At 44.5% G+C, this 26,270-nt stretch overlaps 1 protein-coding gene across 1 annotated transcript in view; it reads left to right on the top strand.

The window, feature by feature from the left end:
* Positions 1-17,366, top strand: part of OSTN (osteocrin) — a 50,268-nt gene extending 32,902 nt beyond the window's left edge. Inside the window, exons 4-5 of the mRNA XM_066590135.1 lie at positions 297-393; positions 15,985-17,366. Of these exons, the coding sequence (XP_066446232.1) occupies positions 297-381 (85 nt within the window). The 3' untranslated portion in view covers positions 382-393; positions 15,985-17,366. The remainder of the gene's footprint in view (positions 1-296; positions 394-15,984) is intronic.
* Positions 17,367-26,270: the final 8,904 nt, after the last annotated feature.

Below are 26,270 nucleotides of genomic sequence, written 5' to 3'. Positions count from 1 at the left end.
TTCATTGATATATCCATAATGAATATTTGCATACGAAATAGCAAATTATAAGGACAATTAAGGTTTACACAGCAAACATTATCTGTTGCCCATAGGAACCAGATTTACATGAACAGCTGGTAACATCATTGTAATTATACAAAAAAATGTGTAAAATAATAACTGAAGAATATAAGCTTTTTATTACATCTAATTCCATAGCAAGTAATACTTACAGTGGACCAAATACAGATGTCTTACCAACTTTTAAAAACTGACTCAATTCCAAACTGATACATTTGCTTTTGTCTTTGCAGGAAAGTAGTAGATATTACAAAAAGGAGATTTGGGATTCCCATTGACAGGATTGGCATGAACCGTCTTGCCAATACTAGAGGTTAAAAGAAATCCATAGTGAGTAATTTATTATCTACAAACTCCTATAGTGTTCTGGGATTGTCCAAGTAAAGTTTTTTATATAGTTTTGGACTGACCATGGAGCTGGAGCAACTCCTCGGTGCCACAGCATGTGACAGGTGACATCACTAGGTCGTCTTGCCTGTAAACCTGTCATGTGGGTTTCTAATATAGAAGCCCCTAGTGGGCTTATGAAACGTCATTAATGATAACTAATGACTAAAGCCTTCTTTCAACTGCAACAACCATGTTGGTTGCAGTGGAGAAGGAGCAGTATGGCAGTGGGGACATAAGTATTGATGATTGTTTTTGTAAATGTGACTCATCTCGCCACTGACACCAATGGGGAAAACCGCTTTAATGCTTCACATTAAAGACGTATTCCTAACTTAGGCATTTGTGTACTCTCCACAGTGTATATCCATTGAAAGGGTGAAATCTGCTGTGGAATCGCATGAAAAACTGCATCAAAGTTCACACCAAATGGTGCAGATTTTGACATGGTTTTGATGCGGATCCACTCCAATAGCCACAAAATATGCTGGGTATTTTGGTGCACATCCACAACAAAATCCGCTACGTGTGAACATACCCTAAGATGAGGTAATGTGTTAGAAAGGAAAGAGCCTCTGGAAAAAAAGAGAACTTACCCCGGTGTAGACAACCGAATCCATAAGGGTAGGCTGTCACACTTGTAGTCCCCAGGGCCTAACACAGGTGCAGAGAGGACACTGTTAACCAGACAACTACAATTAAGGAGAGTGTGACCAGGGATGATCTAAGAAATCCCCAAGAATCTCAGAATGACAATAATGCAAGCAAAGTGTATAAATAAAAAATGCTCACATGCTCAAAGGGTCAGTCCATATAGAAATGATAAGAAACACAGCACTTACTTACTGTAAATAGGGGTGGGGGGCTAATGAAGGTCTGAACCCCTTCCTTTAGTAGATCCAAGGTAGCAATGAAAAAGGTTTTTCCATATGTTCTTGGGAAACAGACTCAAGGTCCTGGGAACATATGGACAGACCTTTTTCATTGCTACCTTGGATCTATCAAAGGGGGGGTTAGGACCTTCATTAGGACCCCTCATTCAAGTAAGTGCTGCGTTTCTTATCATTTATATACGGACTGATGCTTTGAGCGTGGTAGCTTTCTTTATTTATACGCTTTGTTTGCATCCATGGGAATAACCCTTTAATGCATGCTCATAATGTGTGAGTATACCAGAGGCTCTAACCTGCAGGTAAATTGTAAAAACCACAAGTGAAAGGTTTACTGTGTAGTCATAAATGCTGGGAATACTCAGGTCAAGACCAGAAAGTAAATTCTAATATTTTATGAACATGTTAAAATTACATATGAATAAGAAACATTACTTTCAGGGCCAACCACAGGCTAGGTAGGCTGTCACACTTGTAACTCATGCTGCCCTGGGCACGAAGTCTAAATATGTCTTCGCTTCTGAACAATCATAACAATAATTGACCAGTGTTAACTAAGGAAAAGATGAATGATAATGATAAAATCTTTTTTTCATTGATCATCAAATGTGACGCTATAAACATAATAGTTGGCGACACAATTGATATCTAGTGGGGGGGATTGTGTTTCCTAAGAGTCATGTGCTCGATTGTGGAATTCAGGGCACACTGTGGAATTTGTATATCGGATGCCGGAATTTGTCTCACCTCTAAATAATAATAAATACAGTGATTAATAATACCGCCATACAGTGAATGAATAATACCATCATACTTTTACTTAATAATACCACCAAACCATCACGGCGGATAATACCACCATAATGTGTCTACATGATATCTCAATAACATGACAAAATATTATGGCAATAACCAGATTAGACAAAATATTAAACTACTTATTAAAGACAGACTAAACATGTCCTTGCCTAGAGCATACAGGTGTGAGAGGATGCCTTCATGGTCCTTCATCTGCTGACTATTGGACCCCTTCTTCCTACCAGATGGGGAAATCCAGTCCGCCCTTCTGCATGATTAGCCATGCCACACCAGTTGTTTGAGGAGACTGCTGTATGGAATGGGTCTGTTTTTATTGATTGGTGGAGCAGCTGTCAATCAGCTTCTCCGCCAATCAGAGCTTATACCAACAGTGTCATGTTGCCAGCACTACAGATGTCCCCAGCTAGAGCTTGCTACACATCCTCACTGCTAGCTCAAAATACAGTTAATACACACACTGAACTGTGTTAGATAGAGTGTCATTCATCCTCATGGAGGTTCAAATGAGTGGTACATTCTGTGAGCAGAGAGGGAAGTAATGGACGGGACCATGAGGAGTATTTTGTGTGTATGTAGGGGGGTGAATGATTAGGGGCAGTCCTTGTGAGTGGGAGGAGGAAGAGTCTATATGTGGGGGGGGGGTGGCACCATGAGGATGACTCTGTATGATGGGAGGGGAAATCTCAAGGAGCAGCTACGGGGAGTAGTCTTTGTGTGTTAAGGGGGGAACCAGGAATGCAATCATTGTGAGTGGGAAGGAGGACCTTAAAAACAATCTCTCTTTGAGGGGGGACTATGAGAAGCAGCTTATGGGAATAGGTCAGGGGAGAGATAGAGACCATAAAATGCAGTCTGTGTTTCTTTGTTTGAAAAGGGGGCATGGGGAAAAATCTGTGTGATATTAATGTATGAGATTACTTATTAGGCTGGAGAAGGCAATGGCAAACCACCCCACAAAAACAGTCCGCTAAGAAAATGTCACAGTGTGACATCACCCTAGGAGTCAGTCATGACTCGGTGCTTGCACCAGGGAACTTTACTTACTTATTAAGCATAAAAGTAGGATGGCACTATTAAATAACCTGCCAATAGATTCATTGTATCTGAACCACAGGCAGAATGAAGTCGGGCCAGGGATACACATTGCAGCTGTGTGTTTATAGGGAAATATGTCAGTCTAGGAGATCCAGGTGGGGAGAGGCTGCTGAGGCCCTGCCCCTGTGACTCATTGCCCAATTCCTGAAAGTTTTCTAAATTATATCATCTCTGAAAAGCTGCACTATTTCAGGATCAGACATATATGGCTGCAATGTGTGTTCCGGTCCCAAGTTCATGTTGCCCATGGTTCAAGGAACATGAACCCGATAACAGGTTCTTTTAAAAGAGGGGAAGAAGGATGTGGAGCCAAAGTTGTCTGTGTTGCAAATTCTGCAGAGACGAGACTTGGCTGGAAGAAGTCATTACGGCAGTCTGGGCTGGATGGAGAGAATGGGGAAAGAAAATGTCTTTAATCAGAAGAAGTCACCTATGAGGTAATTGTTAATTCTTCCTTTGACTGCATCAGTATTTTATTAAAGTGTCCAGGTGTCTGGCCATGATCTAGGATCACCGTGCTGAGTCTAAGCATGATGGTAATTTTTTTTTATTCTATAGCGTTATTTTGTTAATTAGCAACAGTATTGTGGTGTTATGCAGTCATGGTACAGTGGTAATTTTTAGTTACAATATGGTGGTATTATTCAGTTAGGATATGGTAATACTATCTAGTTTTGGTATTGTGGTATTACCTAGTCATGGTATGATGGTATTTTTCAGTCATTGCATGGCAGTGTTATTTAGTTGCTGTATTGGGAGTAGGGCTGATCTCTTTATACAGATTCCAGATTTTGGTACAGCATAGGGTGCTCTTGATTTACCAGTAGAGCACGATAGTTGGGAAACACGGTCCACACTACTGAACCCAAGAACCAGGTTATGCAGTAGGTAGCAATGCCCCTTGTAAATTTCACTGTATGTGGCAATTAGATTGATCAGTTATGCCACCAATAATTATTTGTACATTACAATTGATCAATGAATCAATCAAACAATAGTTTGATCGTTGCTTTTCTCCTTTATTAACTAGCTCTGATCAATTATCAATATGTTTGCTCACAAACAAGTGAATCATGATAATAATTGGCAAGAGTAAATGTGCCTTTAACCTCGCTATCTTCTTAGTGGGGTTGGTGGGGGTACTGAAAGTCCTCAAATGAATGGAACGGTGGTCATGCATGCTCACTGCTTCTCCAAGCAACAATATATATGGGCTGTATTTGTATGTATATTGCTGCTTGGGCAAACATATGTGCATGCCCTGTGCTTGCTGAAAATCTTCTTAAAAAACCACAGACTACATTAAAGGCGTTTGTCTCACCATGTGATAGGGAATAACTATTTGATCTTTAGGAGGCTGACAATGAGTGTACCTAAACAAATCTAATGGTGTTAAAATGCTGACCATTTGCTTCACTCTCACAGCTTTGTGCATTTTTGAGCATTATATATACACATGCATATATATATATATATATATATATATATATATATATATATGTTTCTTTTTAAGCAAATTGGTAGTTTCCAAACAATTATACAGCAGTGAAAGTACTGTAGATGGTCAGCATTTTAGCACCATTAGATTTGTCAAAAAAAATCAAGCACCTAGAAGGAGTTGTCAGAGTCAAATGAAGTTTTATGTGTGTGATTGTAATGTGGATATAATATATTGCGGAAGACTGAACACTTGAAGAATTCTGTTGGGTCGCCTCTAGCTTGGATACAGGATGTGATACGGCTGGGCATGGAGGTATATACGTTCAATTTGGAATCCCATAGGAAGTCGAAGTTGGTATCACAGATGGTCCCATACATGTTCTTTTGGTGATAAATCTGGTGACCGGGCAGGCCACAGAAGTAAGACAATGTTGTGCAGGTATTCCTGTGACACCATTGTTGTAGGTGGCCGAGCATTATTCTGCAGGGAAATGTCTGTTGCCATGAGAGGAAAACATATGCGGCTGCAGGATGTCCTGAACATATCCCTTGTACCACTATAACAGGGGGTGACCGACTGTGGTGCTGCTTCAGAGCTAAGGCAGGATTAAGGTGCTCACACCTTGATCTCCAGACATGAACACGACTGTTGTCAGTGCCCAAACTTAACTTGGATTCGTTGCTGAGGACAACTTGTGTAGCCGGTTTCAAGCACTAGGGTAAAGCCTTAGGTGTAGCAGCTACAGGTCTGGAGAATAGTCAGGGAAGAACCAGGAGTCAGCAACGAGAGGTCTCAGTTTATAGTACAGATGGATGAGGCAGGCATCGTAGTCAAAAGGGAAGCCATGGATCAGCAACTGGATGTCTCGGTTTGCAGTATAGATGGATGAGGTGGATAGTGTAGTCAGAAGGGAAGTCAGAAGGTGATATCAGGGGGTCTTGTAGCAACAGTAGAGGAGCAGGCAGAAGTGAAGCTTGACCACTGCTGTGGAGCAGAATATATCATGTGCTGGTGCAGTGGCAGGGTCAGGCTTATATATTGAGCTCAATCAGGAACAGAGGCAGAGTCAGGACCAGAGGACAGGAACTAGTTAACTGAAATTATGGAACAAGGTTGAGAGTCATGTAAGGGAACTGGATGGCTCAGTAGTAAGAGCTACCGACTGGTGCTACTGACTGCTCCCTGGTTCGATCCCTGACAGTGTGCCTCTCCTTTAAGGATGGCCTCTGGACATCCCAGGGCCTGGTTTACCTCTTATGGAACTCCCCTGTGAGCCTTGAAACATGTATATTCTCTTTTGGCCCCTAACAGTTTTCCTCCAGCCCATATCCCTGCCACTGCACCAGGTACTGAAGTTTTTCTCAGAGTTTTTGGGAGTCCAAGATTTCCTCAACAACAAATTCATCATGCCCCTGAACCTTCACAGGAGGAGGAGGCAGTTGTTGTCTCACCATGAAGGTATTCTCCCAGAATGGCTTCAGCAGAGACACACGGAAAGCTTCCTGGCCGACCCTTGCTGAAATTGGGAAAGGTCATATAAACCTTGGCCCAAGTTTGGGAGAAGGTACGTGAGTCTTCAGATTTCTGATGGATAACCATACCTTTTCTCCAACCTGGAAAGGAGGAGCTACTTGGCAATGTCAGTGTGCTGCTTCCTTATAGGCATCCTGAGCTTCCCGTAAAGCCTCCTTTAATTTCTTCTGAAAATCCAATGCTGCCAGTCTGTGGTTGACTGTTGAGACAGGAGTGTTGGTATGAAGGCCAGAAATGAAAACTGAATGCATCCCGTAATTGGCATAAAATGGGCTCTGGGCACTGTGGCTGTTAGACTGAGGATGAAAGACTCATGTTAGTTCCCAGGGCCATGCAGAAGTGTTTCCAGAACTTCAAGGTAAACTGAACCCCTTGGTCCGAGACAATATCATCAGGATTTCCATGTAGTCGAAAAACTTCCCGAATCATCAACTCCGAGGTGTGCTCGGCCGTGGGAATTGTTTTTATGAGGACGAAGTGAACCATCTTTGTGAGTCGGTCCACGACAACAGAGATGGTAGTCATTCCTTTTGAAGGGGCAGATCCACTATAAAGTCTATAGATTTAGATCCCCATGGCCTGGATGGGACTGGAAGAGGTTGTAGGAAACCCAGAGGGAGAGCTTGTGGCATTTTCTTTAGAGCACATACTTCACAAAAGTTTACATACCTCTTCACATCCCTCCTGCAGTCGGGCCACCAGAAAGAACGAAGCAGGAGTTCCAAAGTCTGTCTGACCCCAAGGTAACCAGCAAGCTTGGAATCATGGACTAGTTTGAGGACTTCGAGTCAACCATCCTCGGGAACATAAAGTTGGTGTTCTCACCTCCAAAATCTATCTTTGAAAGAGAGCTTCACATTTGAAGGACGACTTAGAAAGGGGTAATTTTCTTATCCTCCCTTAAACTTTGTTAAAAGGTTTTAAGGGTGCAGGATACCTAAAAAGATTTTTTGGGAACAGGATTGTGTCATCTGTGTTTGACCCCTCTTCAGGTTCTGAAAATATCCTGTACAAAGCATCCGCCTTGCCGTTTCTGGAACCAGGGCGGTAGGACACGATAAAATTGAACCTAGAGAAGAACAGGGGCCATCATGCTTGTCTCAAAGACGACCTCTTGGCAGTACAGAGAAATTTTAAGTTTTTATGGTCAGTAAGAATTGTTATTGGATGGTGAGCTTCTTCCAAGAGGTGCCTCAATTCAGTGAAAGCTACTTTGATGGCCAGAAACTCCTTTTTTCTGACATCATACTTTTTTTCTGCAGCTGATAAGGTGTAGGACAGAAATACACAAGGATGTAGTTACATCTTATCTCCAACTTGTTGTGACAGGATAGCTCCCACTGTGGAGTCAGAGGTGTCCACCTCAACAACAGGCACTTCTGGTCTTGTGTGGATCAGTACTGGTGCTGAAGCAACAGGGTTGTCTCGCCACCCAAACTGAATTTTTTTCCCCATTAATGCCCTGTAAAGTAAAAGCATCATAGACTACTGCATTACCCATAAAAACAATATTTTGCTCACCTTTTTAGTCCTTTTCTTCCCTTTATAAAGCTGGCCTGAAGATTTTTTCAAAGATGGCGCCGCTGGGAAGTTCCCATGATGCACTGCTGCCTCTCTCTCCTCAGCGTGCGCGCTCCCAATGACGCCGGTCACATGACTGGAAGACCGGCGTCATTATGGAGACGCACGCTGTCATGGGGAGAGCGATATTGGGCAGTGAGTGACAGCCCGATATAGCGCTTTCCCTCCGAGTCCGTTCACTGCTTTGAATGGAGCCAGCAGCCCAAGCAATGGGAGAGCTGTGCGATCTCCTGCTACTGCTGTGACAGCTGTAGTAGGAGATTCCTTCATCTCCCCGGCATGTCCCCTCATCACTGGACACTGGGACAATGATGTCACAGTGTCCAGTGATGAGGGCCATGCTGGGGAGATGAAGGAATCTCCTGCTACAGCTGACACAGCAGTAGCAGGAGATCGTGATCTCTGTAAAACAAAACAAAACATATCCCCACACACAAATGCCCCCACAGTGCCCCCCTACACATGACCCCCCACAGTGCCCCCCCTCACAATGGCCCCCCCCACAGTGCACTCTCCCATAGTGCCCTCCCCAATGATCCCCCCACAGTGCCCACACATAGTGCCCTCCACAGTACCCCCCTACACATGCCACCTCACAGTCCGCACCGCAGTGCCCCACCACAATGTCCCCCCCACAGTGCCCTCCAAAGTACCTCCCCTCAGTGCCCCCCTCCACATGCCCCCCAGTCCCCCCCACAGTGCCCCCCTCCTCCACACTGTCCCTCCACAGTCCCCCCTCAACAGTGCCCCCCCACAGTGCCCCCCCAGTGTCCCCGCCACAGTCCCCCCCCTACAGTGCCCACACACAGTGCCCTCCACAGTACCCCTACACATGCCCCCCCACAGTCCCACCCCACAGTGCCCCTTCCAGTGTCACCCCCACAGTGCCCTCCAAAGTAGCCCCCCTCTACATGCCCCTCCAATCCCACCATCCACAGCGCCCCTTCACAGTTCCCCCCTCAACAGTGCCCCCCCCACGTAACCCCACAGTCCCCCCTACAGTGCCCACACACAGTGCCCTCCACAGTACCCCCCTACACATGCCCATCCCACAGTGCCCCCCAGTGTCACCCCCACAGTGACCTCCAAAGTAGCTCCCCTCAGTGCCCCCCTCCACATGCCCCCCAGTCCCCCCCCAAAGTGCCCCCCTCCTCCACACTGTCCCTCCACAGTCCCCCCCACAGTGCCCCCCCCCAGTGTCCCTGCCACAGTCCCCCCCTACAGTGCCCTCACACAGTGCCCTCCACAGTACCCCTACACATGCCCCCCCACAGTCCCACCCCACAGTGCCCCTTCCAGTGTCACCCCCACAGTGCCCTCCAAAGTAGCCCCCCTCTACATGCCCCTCCAATCCCACCATCCACAGCGCCCCTTCACAGTTCCCCCCTCAACAGTGCCCCCCCACGTAACCCCACAGTCCCCCCTACAGTGCCCACACACAGTGCCCTCCACAGTACCCCCCTACACATGCCCATCCCACAGTGCCCCCCAGTGTCACCCCCACAGTGACCTCCAAAGTAGCTCCCCTCAGTGCCCCCCTCCACATGCCCCCCAGTCCCCCCCCAAAGTGCCCCCCTCCTCCACACTGTCCCTCCACAGTCCCCCCCACAGTGCCCCCCCCCAGTGTCCCTGCCACAGTCCCCCCCTACAGTGCCCTCACACAGTGCCCTCCACAGTACCCCCCTACACATGCCCCCCCCACAGTCCCACCCCACAGTGCCCCCCCCAGTGTCACCCCCACAGTGCCCTCCAAAGTAGCCCCCCTCCACATGCCCCCCCCCAATCCCACCATCCACAGCGTCCCTTCACAGTTCCCCCCTCAACAGTGCCCCCCCACAGTGCCCCCCCGAGTACCGCCCCAGTGACCCACCCACAGTCCCCCCTACAGTGCCCACACACAGTGCCCTCCACAGTACCCCCCTACACATGCCCTTCCCACAGTGCCCCCCCAGTGTCACCACCACAGTGCCCTCCAAAGTAGCCTTCCTCCACATGCTCCCCAGTCCACCAATCCACAGCGTCCCTCCACAGTCCCCCCCCTCAAGAGTGCCCCCCCCACAGTGCCCCCTCACAGTACCCCCACAGTGGCCCCCCCCACAGACCCCCCCTACAGTGCCCTCCACAATAACCCCCTACACATGCCACCCCCACAGTGCCTCCCCACAGTCCCACCCCACAGTGCCCCCCAGTGTCACCCCCACAGTGCCCTCCAAAGTAGCCCCCCTCCACATGCCCCGCACAGTCCCCCCATCCACAGCGTCCCTATACAGTGTCCCCCCACAGTACCCCCCAGTGACCTCCCCCACAGTGCCCACACACAGTGCCCTCCACAGTACCCCTACACATGCCCCCCTACAGTGCCCACACACAAGTACACTAACAGCACCCCCTGCCCCTCCCCCCTACAAGTACAGTGACACCTATATATAGACAACACAGGACCCACTATTCACAACAGACACAGCACATCTCCTCTCCTCCCTGCACAGCAGGATTAAACCGTGCACGATAAATTACCGTGACAGCCCCCCGGCAAACCCCCCCAGCACGACAAATTACTGTCACAGAAACCCTCCCACCCCACGCGACAAATTACTGTGACAACACCCCTCCCCCCCTCTTCCCCGGTGATAAGTCTATGTGACAGACCACCCTCCTACAGCTACAAATCTATGTGACAGGACACTCCACAGCGACAAGTCTATGTGACAGCACTCCCCACCATGACAAGTCTATGTGACAGCACCCCGACCCCCAGCAAGGAGTCTATGTGACAGCACCCAACAGTTACAAGTCTATGTGACAGCACACCCCACCGTGACAAGTCTATGTGACAGCACCCGACCCACAACAAGAAGTCTATGTGAAAGCACCCAACAGTTATAAGTCTATGTGACAGCACCCCCCCCCCCCCCCCCCCGGCGACAAGTCTATGTGACAGCCCCCCGACCCCTGGCAAGAAGTCTATGTGACAGCACACTCCACAGCGACAAGTCTATGTGACAGCACACCCCCACCCTCAGCAAGAAGTCTATGTGACAGCACACCCAACAGCGACAAGTCTATATGACAGCACTCCACGGCCAAACGTCTATGTGACAGCACCCGACAGCCAAAAATCTATGTGACAGCACCCGAAGGCCAAAAGTCTATATGACAGCACCCGACAGCCAAAAGTCTATGTGACAGCACCCCGCGGCCAAAAGTCTATGTGTCAACACCTCACGGCCAAAGGTCTATGTGTCAGCACCCGACGGCCAAAAGTCTATGTGACAGCACCCCCACTGCAAAAAGTCTATGTGACAGCACCCCCAGTAACAAGTCTATGTGACAGTACACCCCCATCCTGGGCAAAAAGTTTATGTGACAGCACACTCCACAGCGAAAAGTCTATGTGACAGCACACCCCCACCCCCGGCAAGAAGTCTATGTGACAGCACCCAACAGTGCCAAGTCTATGTGACAGCACACTAAACAGTGACAAGTCTATGTGACAGCACCCGATGGCCAAAAGTCTATGTGACAGCACCCCACGGCCAAAGTCTATGTGACAGCACCCCATGGCCAAAAGTCTATGTGACAGCACCCCATAGCCAAAAGTCTATGTGTCAGCACCCAATGGCGACAAGTCTATGTGACAGCACCCTACAGCCAAAAGTCTATGTGTCAGCACCCGATGGCTAAAAGTCTATGTGTCAGCACCCGACGGCCAAAAGTCTTATGTGTCAGAACCTGATGGCCAAAAGTCTATGTGACAGCACCCCAACTGCAAAAAGTCTATGTGTCAGCACCCCTGGCGACAAGTCTATGTGATAGAACCCCCCTCCCCACCACCCGCAAGTACCAGTGACAGCCCGGCACCCGCCCCCCGTTCCGACCAGTAATAGCCCGGCACCCCTCACCCCCCCCTTTCCGACCAGTGAGAGCCCGGCACTCCCCCTTCTCCCCTCAAATTCTTACCCTTTATTTGATGCTCCGGCGGCCGCGTGTCCCCTGCAAGCAGACCTGGGCTTCCTGAAGCAGCGCGCGATCACGGCAGAAGAAGCTGTACTGCGCATGAGCGAAGGAGAAGAAGCTTGTCCTGTCCCGTCAAGACCTGGAGCCGGCCCGACAAGAACAGAAGAAGATTTGTCGTAACCATGGATGACCGGAGAAGCAACACAGGGGGGGGGGGGGGGACCCCTAAAGGTAAGTAAATAACTTCTGTTTGCCTAATTTTCAATGCACAATGTATATTATAAAGTGCATTGAAATGGGCGAACAGAAGTAATCAAATGCATTCTTTATGGCCAGACAACCCTTTTAATAAATCTTCTGTAGAAGTTCGCTGTACTTCCTTCACATTTTTTGGAATGGGCCAATCCAGGATGGCTTTAATCTTGCTAGGGTCCATACGGGGGAGATAATATATCCCAGGAATTGAATTTGGGTCTGTTCAAACTTGCACTTCTCTAGTTTGATGTAGAGGTTATTCTTTTGGAGTCATTCCAAGACCACCCAAATGTGCCTGCGATGTTCCTCCAAGTTATCATTGAAGCTAAGGATGTCATCAAGATACGCCACTATGGATTGGTCCAACAGGTCTCAAAATACATCATTGATAAAGTGCTGGAAGGTGGCGAGAGCATTGCAAAGGCTGAATGGCATCACTAGGTATTCAAAATGACCATACCTTGTCCTAAAAGCAGTTTTTCATTCATAGTAACATAGTATGTAACATAGTAGCATAGTATGTAAGGCCGAATGAAAGACAATGTCCATCTAGTTCAGCCTGTTTATCCTCCTATGTTGTTGATCCAGAGGAAGGCAAAAAATGCAAAGGCAGGAGCCAAATAGCCCATTTGGGGGAAAATTCCTTCCCGACTCCCTAATGGCAATCAGACTAATCCTTGGATCAACCTCTAATAGTATCTACCTAACTGTACGCCCAGATTAACAATTAACCTAAGATTTATATCCTGTAACATCATTCCCCTCTAGAAAGTCCCCTTTTAAACTCCTCTATGGATTTTGCCATCACCACATCCTCAGGTAGGGAGTTCCACAGTCTCACTGCTCTTACAGTAAAGAACCCTTTTCTGTGTTGGTGATGAAACCTGCTTTCTTCTAGATGTAGCGGATGCCCTCTTTCGTCCCCAGGGGAAATCCGCACAAGGTTATAGGCCCCTCTTATATCTAGTTTAGTGAAAATGCTGGTAATAGTTCTGGAATCAAGGGAAGGGGGTAGCAATTCTTGACAATAACTCCCTGTAATCGAAACATCGTCGCAGGGTTGAGTCACTCTTTTCCACGAAAAATATGGGCACCCACGCTGGGGAAGAAGAACATCAAACAAACCACTTTTTCAAATTTTCATCCAGGTATTCTTGGAGTACCTTCAGCTCTAGTTGTGAAAGGTTGTAGATCTGCCCGAACAGAATAAAAGCACTGGAGAGCAACTCCACTGAGCAATCATAGGGCTGATGAGGTGGCAGCTGGTCAGCTTTATTCTTATGACAGACATTCCTGAACATCTGGTATTGAATTGGTAACTTCTCAAGGTCCTGTTGACCATTAACAGGTCTTGCACTGGTTTAGAGGCAAATGATGCTATCTTTCAGTTCTCTTTACATTACTCTGAAGGGAAGGCAATGATTCTTGATTCCCAGTTCATAAAGGGATTATTGGTAGAAAACCAGGGGACCCAGAGAATTATCAGAAATTTAGGGGATGAGATGAGCTGGAAGCTGATCATTTCTTGGTGGTCAGGTTTCATGTGGAGCTCCAGTTCAATTGTCTCCTGTGTGACTGGTCCCGAGGACCCATCCACGGTTTCCATATCAATCGGTATGGGCTTAAGTCTGGTTGCAATGTTTTTGTCAAGAGCTAATCCTAAGTCCATGAAGTTTCCTCCTGCTCCTGAATCCAACATCGCTGAGCACTGCATCACCTGATTCCTCGTTAAGATTTCTATTGGGAGGAAAAATCGTTGGAGCGGGGACGGGTTTTCACAACAGTTTGAACTACCGGTGCAAAGGTGTGTTTGATAACATCTCCTTGTTTCGTGACAGTGGGATTGGTCATGATCTTGACGTTGGCTAGGCCAAGAGTTCTTTGGGATTTATTTGGACAGTTTAAGACATAATGTCCTAAGCTTCCACAATAAAAGCACAGATTTTCAGCACAGCGCCTTTCTTTCTCAGTGGTGGAAAGGGGTTTGCAGATGACATCAACCTGCATTGGTTCTAGTGTGGCTTCAGTCCTCTGCTAGGGACTCAACCTGGATTGACTGAAGGAGTAAGGGGTGTTGGTACCCAAACCCCATAGTCTCTCTTTTCACAGCTAAGGAAGTCTTTGGTCAATTTGGAGGCACAGCTAAATTAAATCTTTCAGGTTATCAAGAGTCTCCACTCTAGCAAGTTCTTCCTTTACCCACTCAGATAATCCCCAATGGAATTGGCTCTGTTGTGCAGCTGGATTCCTTGTGGTATCAGTCGCCCAGTGACAAAATTCCAACATATTCTCTGCAATGGAACATCGCCTTCTGCTGTGCCACAGTGGTTCAAATCATCAAAGATTTGACCCATAGTGGTCATAAAGGCATCGAGGCTATCAAGAAAATTACTGTTGATCTCAACATATGGTGAGGCTCAGGCAAGCACCTCATCAGTGAGGTGGTTGATGATAACGAATACCTTTTTCCAGTCACTGGTAAACAAGGTGGCTGCATCTGAAAATAGATTCGGCGTTGATTTAGGAAACCTTGGTATTGGCGACAATCTCCAGCAAATTTTGCTGGCAGTGGCATGTGGACATCCAAGCCTGAATTATGCAAATCCAACAGTTGTTTCTTTAAGGTAATTATCTACTTCTGTTGACCCAGCACCAGGTTCTGTAATACAGAAAACCTCTCCTGGTAAGAATTCTTGGAGCTCTGTCATTTGTTTCTGCAGGGTGGTCACTATGGGCTCAATTTTGGGCATGATTATTTTGTAGCAGTTTTAGGCACTAAGGTGTAGCCTCAGGTGTAGCAGCCACAGGTCTGGAGGGTAGTCAGGGAAGAGCCAGTAGTCTGCAACAGGAGGTCTCATGATTTCAGTATGGATGGATTAGGCAGGTAGTGTAGTCAGAAAGGAAGCTAGAGGTCAGCAACGGGAGGTCTCAGTTTACAGTACAGATGGATGAGGCAGGTAGCGTAATCAAAAGGGAAGCCAGGGGTCAGCAACAGGAGGTCTCAGTTTGCAGTATAGATGGATGAAGTGGGTAGCATAGTCAGAAGGGAAGCCAGAAGTCGGTATCAGGAGGTCTTGTAGTAATAGTATAGGAGCATGCAGAAGTGGAGCTTGACCAATGCTGTGGAGCAGAATAATCACGCACTGGTGCAGTGGCAGGGTCAGGCTTTAATAATGAGCCCAATCTGGAACAAAGGTGGAGTCAGGACCAGGAGGCAGGAACAAGATAACTGGAATCATAGAATAAGGCTGAGAGTCACGCAGTAGTGAGAGCTACTCACTGGAGCACAGGAGGTCCCCAGTTTGATTCCTGACAACCCACTTCCACTCCATAGCAGTATAGTTTCATTGTTCATGACACCACTGCAAACAGAGAAGATGATGGGTGGGTGAGAAGAAGCTGCTTGTGTTTGTCAGACAATCCTCTCTACTGGTGATCTGTTGAGTGTGGTATCCTTGTGTGCATGCCCTCACACATCCACTGGAACCAAAACCTCCTAAGAGTCTGGTTATAATGGCCCAGGTGGTGGGCAATTTGTTGATACAACCATGCAGCTTCTCGCATTCCAATAATATGCCCCCTCACAATTTCTGTTAACTAGGCAAAATCTCTTGGATTGTGTCATAGAGGCATGTCTAGTAGTCAACAAGCTCTACGCAAGCAGAAGAAGAAGTCAACTACACACAAGCAGCCTCTGAGAACCTTTTTAATAGGCTATGGGTGGAAGTGCTTTTAGTGCCTCAGGTGGCAAAACCGTTCATCTAATCATGCCACAACTCTAATCATTTGCATATCTGTTTGAGATACGACTACATGCCAAGTTTTGCAGCAAAATGACAACTCCTTCTAGGGTGCTTGATTTTTTTTTATTTTTTTTTACAAAGAGGGTAAAAAACTTTCTAGAGTAGAAAGCTGTTTACAAGATGCTTCGCCTTACAGAACATTTCTTTTTTATCTTTGCAGGAATATACACCCTGGATGATGTATAATACATCTCCGAAGTCATCAAACCACGCTCCTACCTTACAGAGCTCCAGATACTGATTTATGTTACATTGATTAATGAACTGACCATCTATAAATCTAGTTCATGTCCATTGTCAAAACAATAATAGATTCAATCCATCAGATGAGAACTTCCACAACCAAGGGTGTGTCTCTTCAGGTTGCAGGGTGTACGTATAATCCTACACTGGTTTGTGATCCTAGGTTTTGTGTATTATCATGAAATAACAGCATTTTGTACTAAACTGAAGAAATATATGCACATGAATTTACTGCACTTTTCGAATTCTAACATTTATCAAGCAAATGCATTTCCTACCCCCTTTACTAAAGGCACCACTCATACTAATTTTATTAAGTTTTTTAGGCTATCATTATACTATAAGGCTGCCTTCTCACATGACGGAATTGCTGTGGGCATTCTGCAATGGAATACCGGCAGCAATTCCGCAGAAATTCTGAAATGGTGCAAATTTGGCTGTGTTTTTACTTGCGGATAAGCTGCAGAATTCAACCGTTGGATTTCAACCCTTGTTTAATTCTATGGCATAAATCCAATGCACAAATAGATATGCTACGGATTTGTCCTAAAAAATTTCTGCTCAATATGAGATTTCTAAAATTTCCTCCACATGGCCCAAACTTTAAATGCTGCTAAATTTCCACAGCGACTGTGCTAGTGGAAATTCAGCAGCCTAATTTACTTCCTGTGTGAAGACAACGTTTGGCTGGGCTCACACGAGCAGATTTGAATTGCGGATTCCACAATCGGCATCCGCGTGGCTTTTACATGGTAAATTGTGGGCATTGAATGGCATGCATTTTCAAATCTTCCTTCACACTCATGGGTACAAATTGCATCCACTATAAGCAGAAGAAAAATTGCAGCATGCTCTATTTTACAGCTGGATCCGATGTCAATGGAGGCATCCGACCCGCAGCCTATACACAATTAACATTGCATATGACCTGCGGGTACCTGCCTCATCACTAAGAGAATGCACGGGAAATACAAAAAAGAAAAGAAAAACAAAACTACTGCGCATGACTGCCTGCGAGCCTCCGCGGTCTTTGGCAATACAGTTAAATGAGGTACGCAGGGTCAACGGCTGGGCTCACAGCCGGAATCCACTGTGGCCTCCCACATGAGGAATCCGACCCACTCGTGTGAGCTTGGCCTTAGGGTATATATATTGTACAGGTAGCCTTTCACCAATTTTTTGCTACATTCTATGCAAAACACAGCATTTATATATATTGCTAGCCAAATTAATAGCATAAGTGCACTTTTGCAGTCATCTTCTTAAAATGTAGTCAAAAGTAAATTATAACAAAAGAGAAACAGTTGAATTAGCAACATAGTGGATACAAGCAACATTAAACAATATATTTTAATAGTTTGTGTGCCTCCTTTGGCTTTTAGTAGCACTTTCGCCATGTCTAGCATTCCTTGAATATATTTTATGGTCATATCCTTTATTTTGGGATTGTGACTTTCAATAGTGTCTCAATTAGTTTAACTTTGTTGGTTACAGGCATGTCTGCATTCATTTTGTTTTTAAGGCTGCACCAAACATTCTGTATTGGAGTCATGCTCGGGCAGTTGCCCAGCCACAGAAGCCCCTCGATTTGTTAAACATCTGCATCACACGTTTGTACGTGTGGTGAGGAACTCCATTCTTCATAAAACTGTAGTAACATTCTGAAAATCACTCAATAGGCGGATTAAACAGCTGGGCCTCAATCAAATTCAATACTGAAACCGATCCATTATACCTTTTTACTGTGTGCAGATAATCTGGACTCTTTATTGAGATGACAATCCAGACCACCAGTTTGTCCAGATGTTTATGTTTTTGGACAATGCAATCCTCTAGGATTTCGTCTCTCACCTTGTTCCTTACATGCAAGTAACAATTATCATTGGACTCATCAGAGAAGCACTCTTTCCCAATATTTGGAACTCCAATTCTTTAACTGCTTGGCCCAAATGAGGCATTTAACCTTCATTTATGGAGTCAAAAGCTGCGTCTTCCTGGATCAATATGCTTGGTAACCTGCATTGCTCAACCTTCTCCTCACATTCATACAGCTTAGCTTGAAGAAGAATAGATTTACATGGAGGGCTTGACAGAAAGCCTTAAATCTTCATTGAAAGCTTTATTAGGCAACATTATGCATCACATCAGATGACATCACCCACTACTTTACTTGTGGCTTTTAAATTCTTCTGCTGTTCATCATGTATTGTTAAATGCATTGAAACGCATTGCATAATAAAGCTTTAAGTGAAGATTTGAGGCTCTCTGTCCATTGCGCTGTGATTCCCCTTCTTCTTCAAGCAGACAATTATTCTGCTGTGCCATTTTGGGAGGCTGATGCTGAATTGACTGGTTATTAAGTGTGCTGTGTCTCAGCATAACACCTTCAGGCATTATTACTCCTACTAACTTAGTGTCATCCTTTGTGCACACTTGAGATTCTACACCATAGAGTTTTTTTGTTTTCTACTACAGCTTAACTTGACACCACTTCGTGCCACTTCAGACTTTTGGAGCATGCCTTCCGATTTTTCCAGCACAGTTTTACAAGTAATCGGTCATTACTAGGGCTGTTGATTAGATTCCTTCTAAACGCCCCTTTCTGTTTGCGAACAAATCCTGACCCAATCCCAGTGACCTTTCTATCTGGGCCACCATTGATTCATTTATAATTTCCTACATATTTCAGAATGGGTTATTCAAGTATTTAGAAGCAACACATTGATTTTACCCCATTATGAGATAAAATATCACACTTTCTGTCAAATTTCTAAAAGCTCCAACAACTGGCAAACAGTCGTACAGTAGATTACTAGACAAGGCACAACACAAAGAGGTAAATCCTGTGCATGCGAGGTAGATTTTAACTTTAGATTTCATGGACAGACTATGCAGTAAGTAACATTGCTTACCGCAGTACCCGAATTCAGACCAATAACACATTTTTGCAAAAACAATGCAACTAAAGCATAGTGAGCTTCATTTATCGAAACTGTGTAATAAAAAAACGGTCTTTGTTGCACATAGGATCCAATCAGAGCTCAGCTTTCATTTTTGAAACTGTTCTGGCAAAATGCAAGCTATGCAGTGCTTGCTTGCCATGGGCAACAAAAACAGTTTTTCTTTTTGATAGTTTTGATACGTGAGACCCACTATATATTGATGCAAAATGTATGATTATGCTATTAATTTGGCCACTACTGTCCTGAGGGAGCGGTAAATGACACAGGGAACACAAAAGAGAAAAATACTGTGACGTACAGTATGTCACCCTGGAACCTAGAGTGTTCCTTTAAGGCCATGTTTACATAAGCGTATAACAGTACATTCTTATACCCAAATTACAAAAAAAGTGTCCTGATCCTACTGTGGGTCTACTGAGCGAAACACATCGCATTGTAGACCCGTAGGATGCTGTGAGTTCAGGTCAGTTGATCTGAAGTTAGACCAAGACACTCATCCATAAAAATGCACCTATATTACCCTCAAATTAGAGCCGCCTAAGGCCACTCTCACACAGGTGCTTTTTACAGCAATTACTGTGGCATTTTGAACTCTGTAGTAATCGCGGTAGAACACTCCTATTGCTTCCAATGGGGCCCTTTTAGGCCTGTGCTCGAACGCAGCATTTTCTAACGTCGTGATTTTCGAATACTGTCTGCTTTATTTTGCTGCGTTTTCACGCTTTTTAATGCACCGCATCACCCATCACAATGATGAAGAGCATTGAGAACTGCTGTCAGTTGCAGTAACCTGCATCTGAAAACGGTGGTAAAATCATAGTTTCGACGACTCCGTATAAGAGTGGCCTATGGGTATATTTCACACGCTGCAGTTTTGTTCCATGGAGTTGCAGTGGAGTTATTACAACAGCAAGTACATAGATTTCTGGAAGCCCCATTCACATGAATGGGACAGTCACAGAAATTTCTGCAGCAAACCGGCTGCATGCGAATTTAATTAAACTCAGCAACCAGATGTTATGTTGTTGAGAATCTGATTTTGTAAAATTTCATTTGCACAGTAAGGCCTCCCTCTCATAGGCATTTTTGTTTAGTGTTTAGCGCTGCCTTTTCAGCGCTGCGCTAAACGCTGTTCAACACTCCAACTCATTTCAATGGGGCTGTTCACACAAGCGTCAAAACACAGCATCTTCAATGCTGCACTTTGACAGTGATGCATATTCTATTTGTGGCCGTTTTCAGCCCTGCGTCACACATTGAAATGAATGGGCAGGGGTTTCAGTGCTGCTGAAAAGGTGGCACAACTTGGTACCACATTTTTGACAGCGCTAAACACAAGCCCTAGCTACACTACCTAAAAAAAAAAACAATACTCCCCTTGCTGGCGCTGTCCGTATCCCTCCCGCTGCTCTCTGGAGCGTCAGGCAGGCTTCCAGGCACTTGTCATTGCCGAAAGAGCATCTTTTGCTAGTGACGACATTTGAAGACCCCACCTCCAGCAAGAGATTGCTCTGATTGGCTGAGCCCATGGGCTCAGCCAATCAGAGCCAGCGCTCGATGAACCATTTATGAATGGCTGTGATTGGTGCATGCAGCGCTGGCTGTGACTGGCCTGTGGGCTCAGCCAATCAGAGCCAGCGCTCGATGAACTATTTATGAATGGCTGTGATTGGTGCATGCAGCGCTGGCTGTGATTGGCCTGTGGGCTCAGCCAATCAGAGCAATCTCTTGCTGGGGGCAAACGCCTGTGTGAGGGAGGCCTAAGGTTAAAAAAGTAATTACTGGTTTTATATGATACATCAAAAGAACTGCATTAAAGACAACCATAAGCAACATTTTGTAACTACTGCATCACTACCCTCCTGTGTGCATGCACTTTATGGCAAAACTAATGTAAGTTGTTTTCTACACATTGAAAAACATATAGAATGTTTCAATCCCATTGTGGAATAATGCAAATATACATCATAATGTTGCCAGACATACCTAAAACATAAGTCCTTATCACCCAGCTATTCAGTTGTACTATAAAAATGTGCTCACAGGTAATCAAGGCAGTGACTGCCAGTCACGGATATTGTTGTAGTTTTATGTATCTTCAGCACATGTAGCATTGTATAAAGAATTGCATTAATGTAAATCTCACCCCCCATAACTAATAGTAATTCATCTAATGTCAATATTATATTTCTACAATGCATGTTGAATTTATTGTGTTTTATATATATGTGTACAGTGTGTAACCATGAACATTATGCCTTCACGTGTACGGTCAAAGCATTTTAAAAGCTTCCCACCCACTAGTCGTAAAAAAATGACATGATAGCTGCAACAGAACACTTCTCTATGGGAAACAAGATCATTGAAGACTGTGCTACACACTAAAAATTAAACCATGTTAGATTTTTTTGTGACAGTCACAAGATTGTATCATAGCCCAAATGTATTTTCTACTAAAAACATGGCAATCTGGGGGATTTACATTACCCACATAATACCATGTTTCCCTGTCTTATTAATATTGCCCCAAAAGAGGCACTGGGTCTTATTTTCCAGGAGGTCTTATTATACTTACCTATCTGGCTAGTTCAGGTCCCTCCCGCTGCTCTCCATAGCTTCGGCACAGTTCTCGCAGTCCTCGGCCGCCAATGTGATGGCTGTGATTGGTTCATTGAGCGCTACATTCATTGGCTGAGGAGCGGTCAAAGAACCAAACACAGCCATCGCTTCCTGGAGGTAGGATTTATATATCCCGTAACCAGGAAGTGATATATAAGTGGCCGAAGATTGCGGAACCACTCCGGAGCTATGGAGAGCATCGGAAGAGACCTGGGCTGAGCCTGCTAGGTAAGGTATTTTTGGTTTAACTAGGGTTTATTTTCAGAGTAGGGCTAATATTTTAAGCCTCCTTGAAAATCCTGAAAAATCAGGCTAAGGTTTTTTTCTGGGAAGGTCTTATTTTCGGGGAATCACAGTACCTTTATTGGACATTATGGTAGAAAATGTGACCAATGCATATTAGATATTGTATATACAAATGCAATTGTTGGAAATGATGTCCCCGTGTTATAAGAACAATTTTTTGTTTAAAAAATGATTTTAAGAAAAGTAATTGGAACCCAGGGTGTCTACACTGCACAAAAAGTGGCTGGACCACAGCCATATATTAAACACTGTGTGATGCATTAATTGTAGTTTATTTGACCTGTGTGACAGGTCACTCTGCACAATTATTGGAGAGATGTATGCTCACTACCGTAATGGAAAAATAGTATTAAGCAATGGTTACATAGTATCAAGTGAAACTTGTTATTCTGGTATGTCGTCATTAAGCCATGAAATTATTAATTCTCATCAGTTCTTGATTACTACTTGCAAACATAGACACATGCTGAAGAATTAGATTATATGTATGGATGACCAGACTGGATAGATTCAAGTGTCCACTGGTTAGCAAAAAGCAACTGGTTCTCAGTTAGGACACTGTATTTTGGTCAGCATTTTCAGCTGGCATTGGTCCATAGTAGCTTTTCATTCTCTCCTTTAAGTATTAGTAAAGTTTATCAAAAGTTATATTTCAGGACTTTACATATGACATTTTCCAGGAGTAAATGACTATAACTCAGTTCAGACGTATTTTGATTTCTGAACATCTTCTATCATGCATTTTAGTCTTCCTATGATTAGGAGTCTCCAGTGGGCATCTTACTCAGGGATTGCTAGTTCTCTCTCTATGCAAAGTTATACAAGGAAGACAATCAGTCCTGTGTAGGCCCACCCACTGGACTTTTAATGATAGAAATAACAGGGATTTAAAGGAATAAAATATGGACCAGTTATATTGTTTTTTTTCACAGAAAACTATATATCAATCTGCTCAGCAACTCCTGCTCTATAACATGATGCCTGCAAATCACATACCAAGTTCAATGTGACAGGTTCCCTTAACGACACAGGATGTACATTTACATCCCGTGCGTTCAGCGTTTTATGGTCGCGGCTGTTAACCTTCTAAATGCTGCTGTCAGTGGCATTTAAATACCAAGAAAATTGAAAAAGCGCTGCATCCTTAAAAGGGGGCTGTTCAAAATGTGAGAATTCTGGACAACCTCTTCCCCATGTATTAAAACAACAAATGGTGATATACTCACCTCTCCCTGCTCCTATTGTGTCCTGTAGTGGTGCTCAGTCCCCTGCTCTGGTCCCTGTTGACAGCTGCAGTACCACGTGGATGTCACAGGGGCTGCAGGCAATAAAGGAGCTCACGAAAACTGGGCGGGACGGCAGCTGTCAACAGAGCAGGTGACCAAGTGCTGTCACAGGACACAGCAGGAACAGGGAGAGGTGAATATATCACCATTTGTTATTTTAATGGATGGTGTAGGGGTTGTCCAGAATTCTTACAACTTGGACAACCCCTTTAAGCAGAGGAGTAACTTGAAGCTTCTGGGCCCCATGGCAAAATCTGTAACAGGGCCCCCAACTATAATGCTTTATTCATAGTACTAGGCTTGCTATATGGAGAAGAGAGGCCTTTTGGGCCCCCTAAGGCTCCTGGTCCCGGGTGCAACCGCATCCCCTGCATCCTCTATCGTTAATCCCATGCCTTTAAGGGATTAATGGACAAAGACACAATTATTTCATCTCATATATGGAATAAATGTATCATTCATGAACCAACAATGCAGCATTATTCGTAGCTCCGAACTGAATTTTAACATAGAATAGATTCAGAATTTAGAAGACATCTTGAACTGAGCTGTATTAATATATTCCTGGAAAACCCTTCAGTTTGGCTGGATTTCACCATTAGGTTCCAAGGCAGCTCATTTCTAGGTTTAGGATTATAATAGTTTTACTTACGCTTTCATGTAGCATCTTCTAACGTATTTAACTACTTATTCCCCATCAGGAATGAATCATAGATGTAGTAGTTACTAATATTTCTGACACTCATTCTTGCTGAATGCTAGATGAAAGCTATATTAATATTGTTTTTACCACTATATTTTGGTGTATGTAACGGATTTGTAGATTAGTATTTATGTAGATAGAATGCTGTATTTCTATTCCCTTTTTCATAAACAAACAAGCATTAATAAGAGGGTGGTAACAATGGACACATTGCAGGGCAATGTCATTTAATGGTGTATGTGGCTGTAGCACAGTCTACAGTAATATGTGACTAAATTGGCCATACAGTCCTTTACCAGACATTTCTATTTAAGGGTCTGCGCATCTTCAGATTTATTTGATTTTTTGTTGTTTTTATATCAACAGTTTGTCCTAATAATATGATTGACCGTATGTACAATAGGTAAAAGAAAGAAATATCCTGTATAAATCAAGTTTATTGCATTTTCTACAATTAGAAATAAAAGAAATGTGATTTCAGTGATTTTCAAGATATGTGTAACCCAATAAAATATTCTGAAGATGGTTAAGAATAGTGATGAGCGAGCATACTCGCTAAGGGCAATTGCTTGACCGAGCATTGCCCTTAGCGAGTACCTGCCCGCTTGAGAGAAAAGGTTTGGCTGCCGGCGGCGGGCGGGGAGCTGCGGGGGAGAGCGGGGAGGAACGGAGGGGATATCTCTCTCTCCCTCTCTCTCCCCCGCTCCCCCCTGCTGACTGCCGCTACTAACCGCTCCCTCGCGCTGGCACCCGAACCTTTTGTCTCGAGCGGGCAGGTACTCGCTAAGGACAATACTCGCTCGAACAATTGCCCTTAGTGAGTATGCTCACTCATCTCTAGTTAAGAACAAAATAAAAACACAACAACCAAACATAGATACAGTACATTGGTTATGGAAATGAGATTCCATTTGACCTATTTTTTTCCTTATGACCATATATACATGGAGATATTAACTCACCTTTAATACCACTGTGATGAAAGCACAGTTCCAATCGTTGCTACATGCTGGCAATATGATATGGGAGTACTATTCTGTTTATTTTCTATATGTATGTTTTCTTACACATATACTGACAACCCCCAACAATTTTTACTACTGTCAGACTTCACCAAATGTTTGTCAATAAAATCTCATTATGAAAATAATTTTCTATGTTTCTTTTTCTTATAATGTCTAATTTCTTGAATGGTCACTACATTTTCAAACAACTTGTGCTTACATGACAGCTAAGGTGATAACTAGCAAAACTGCAATATATGTACGGTAAAACCTCTACTAGCATTGACATCTACTAAGGCCGATTTCGAGTAAGGCCGTTTTTTTTAGCCAAAATTTTGTCTCTAGTAACATTGGTTGCCTCTAATAACACCGGCGTGTGCTGGCCCACGTGACCTTACTGCTGAACCCACATGATCTACTGCTCGGCGTCACCTCCTCCTCCTCCTGCTAATGCAACCCACCAATCTCCATAATCAGCGATGGGTAATACACTAGTACAGTACTGTACAATTTCCCTTCCAATGTAACAGGACAGAGAACAGTGATAGCGCTGAGGGCAGATAATGATGTCACCTGCAGTCCTATGTAACACCACAGAGAACACAGTGATAACGCTGAGGACAGATGATGTAGTAGATGTCACCTGCAGTCCTATGTAACACCACAGAGAACACAGTGATAATGCTGAGGACAGATGATGTACTGTAGTACAGCAAATGTCACCTACAGTCCTATGTAACACCACAGAGAACACAGTGATAATGCTGAGGACAGATGATGTACTGTAGTACAGCAAATGTCACCTACAGTCCTATGTAACACCACAGAGAACACAGTGATAATGCTGAGGACAGATGATGTACTGTAGTATAGCAGATGTCACCTGCAGTCATATATGTAACACCACAGAAAACACAATGATAATGCTGAGGACGGATGATGTACTGTAGTACAGCAGATGTCACCTGCAGTCCTATGTAACAGCACAGAGAACACAGTGATAACGCTGAACACAGATAATGATGTCACCTGCAGTCTTATGTAAAATCACAGAGAACACAGTGATAATGCTGAGGACAGATGATGCACTGTAGTACAGCCGATGTCACCTGCAGTCCTATGTAACACTACAGAGAACACAGTGATAACGCTGAGGACAGATGATGTAGTAGATGTCACCTGCAGTCCTATGTAACAGCATAGAGAACACAGTGATAATGCAGAGGACAGATTATGTAGTAGATGTCACCTGCAGTCCTATGTAACACCACAGATAACACACAGTAACATGTTCAATAACATGTTAAATGTTCATTTATTCT

The sequence above is a fragment of the Eleutherodactylus coqui genome, chromosome 1 (genome assembly GCF_035609145.1).
Source record: "Eleutherodactylus coqui strain aEleCoq1 chromosome 1, aEleCoq1.hap1, whole genome shotgun sequence".
Taxonomy (NCBI): Eukaryota; Metazoa; Chordata; class Amphibia; order Anura; family Eleutherodactylidae; genus Eleutherodactylus; species Eleutherodactylus coqui.
This window is presented reverse-complemented; position numbering and strand designations above follow the sequence as displayed.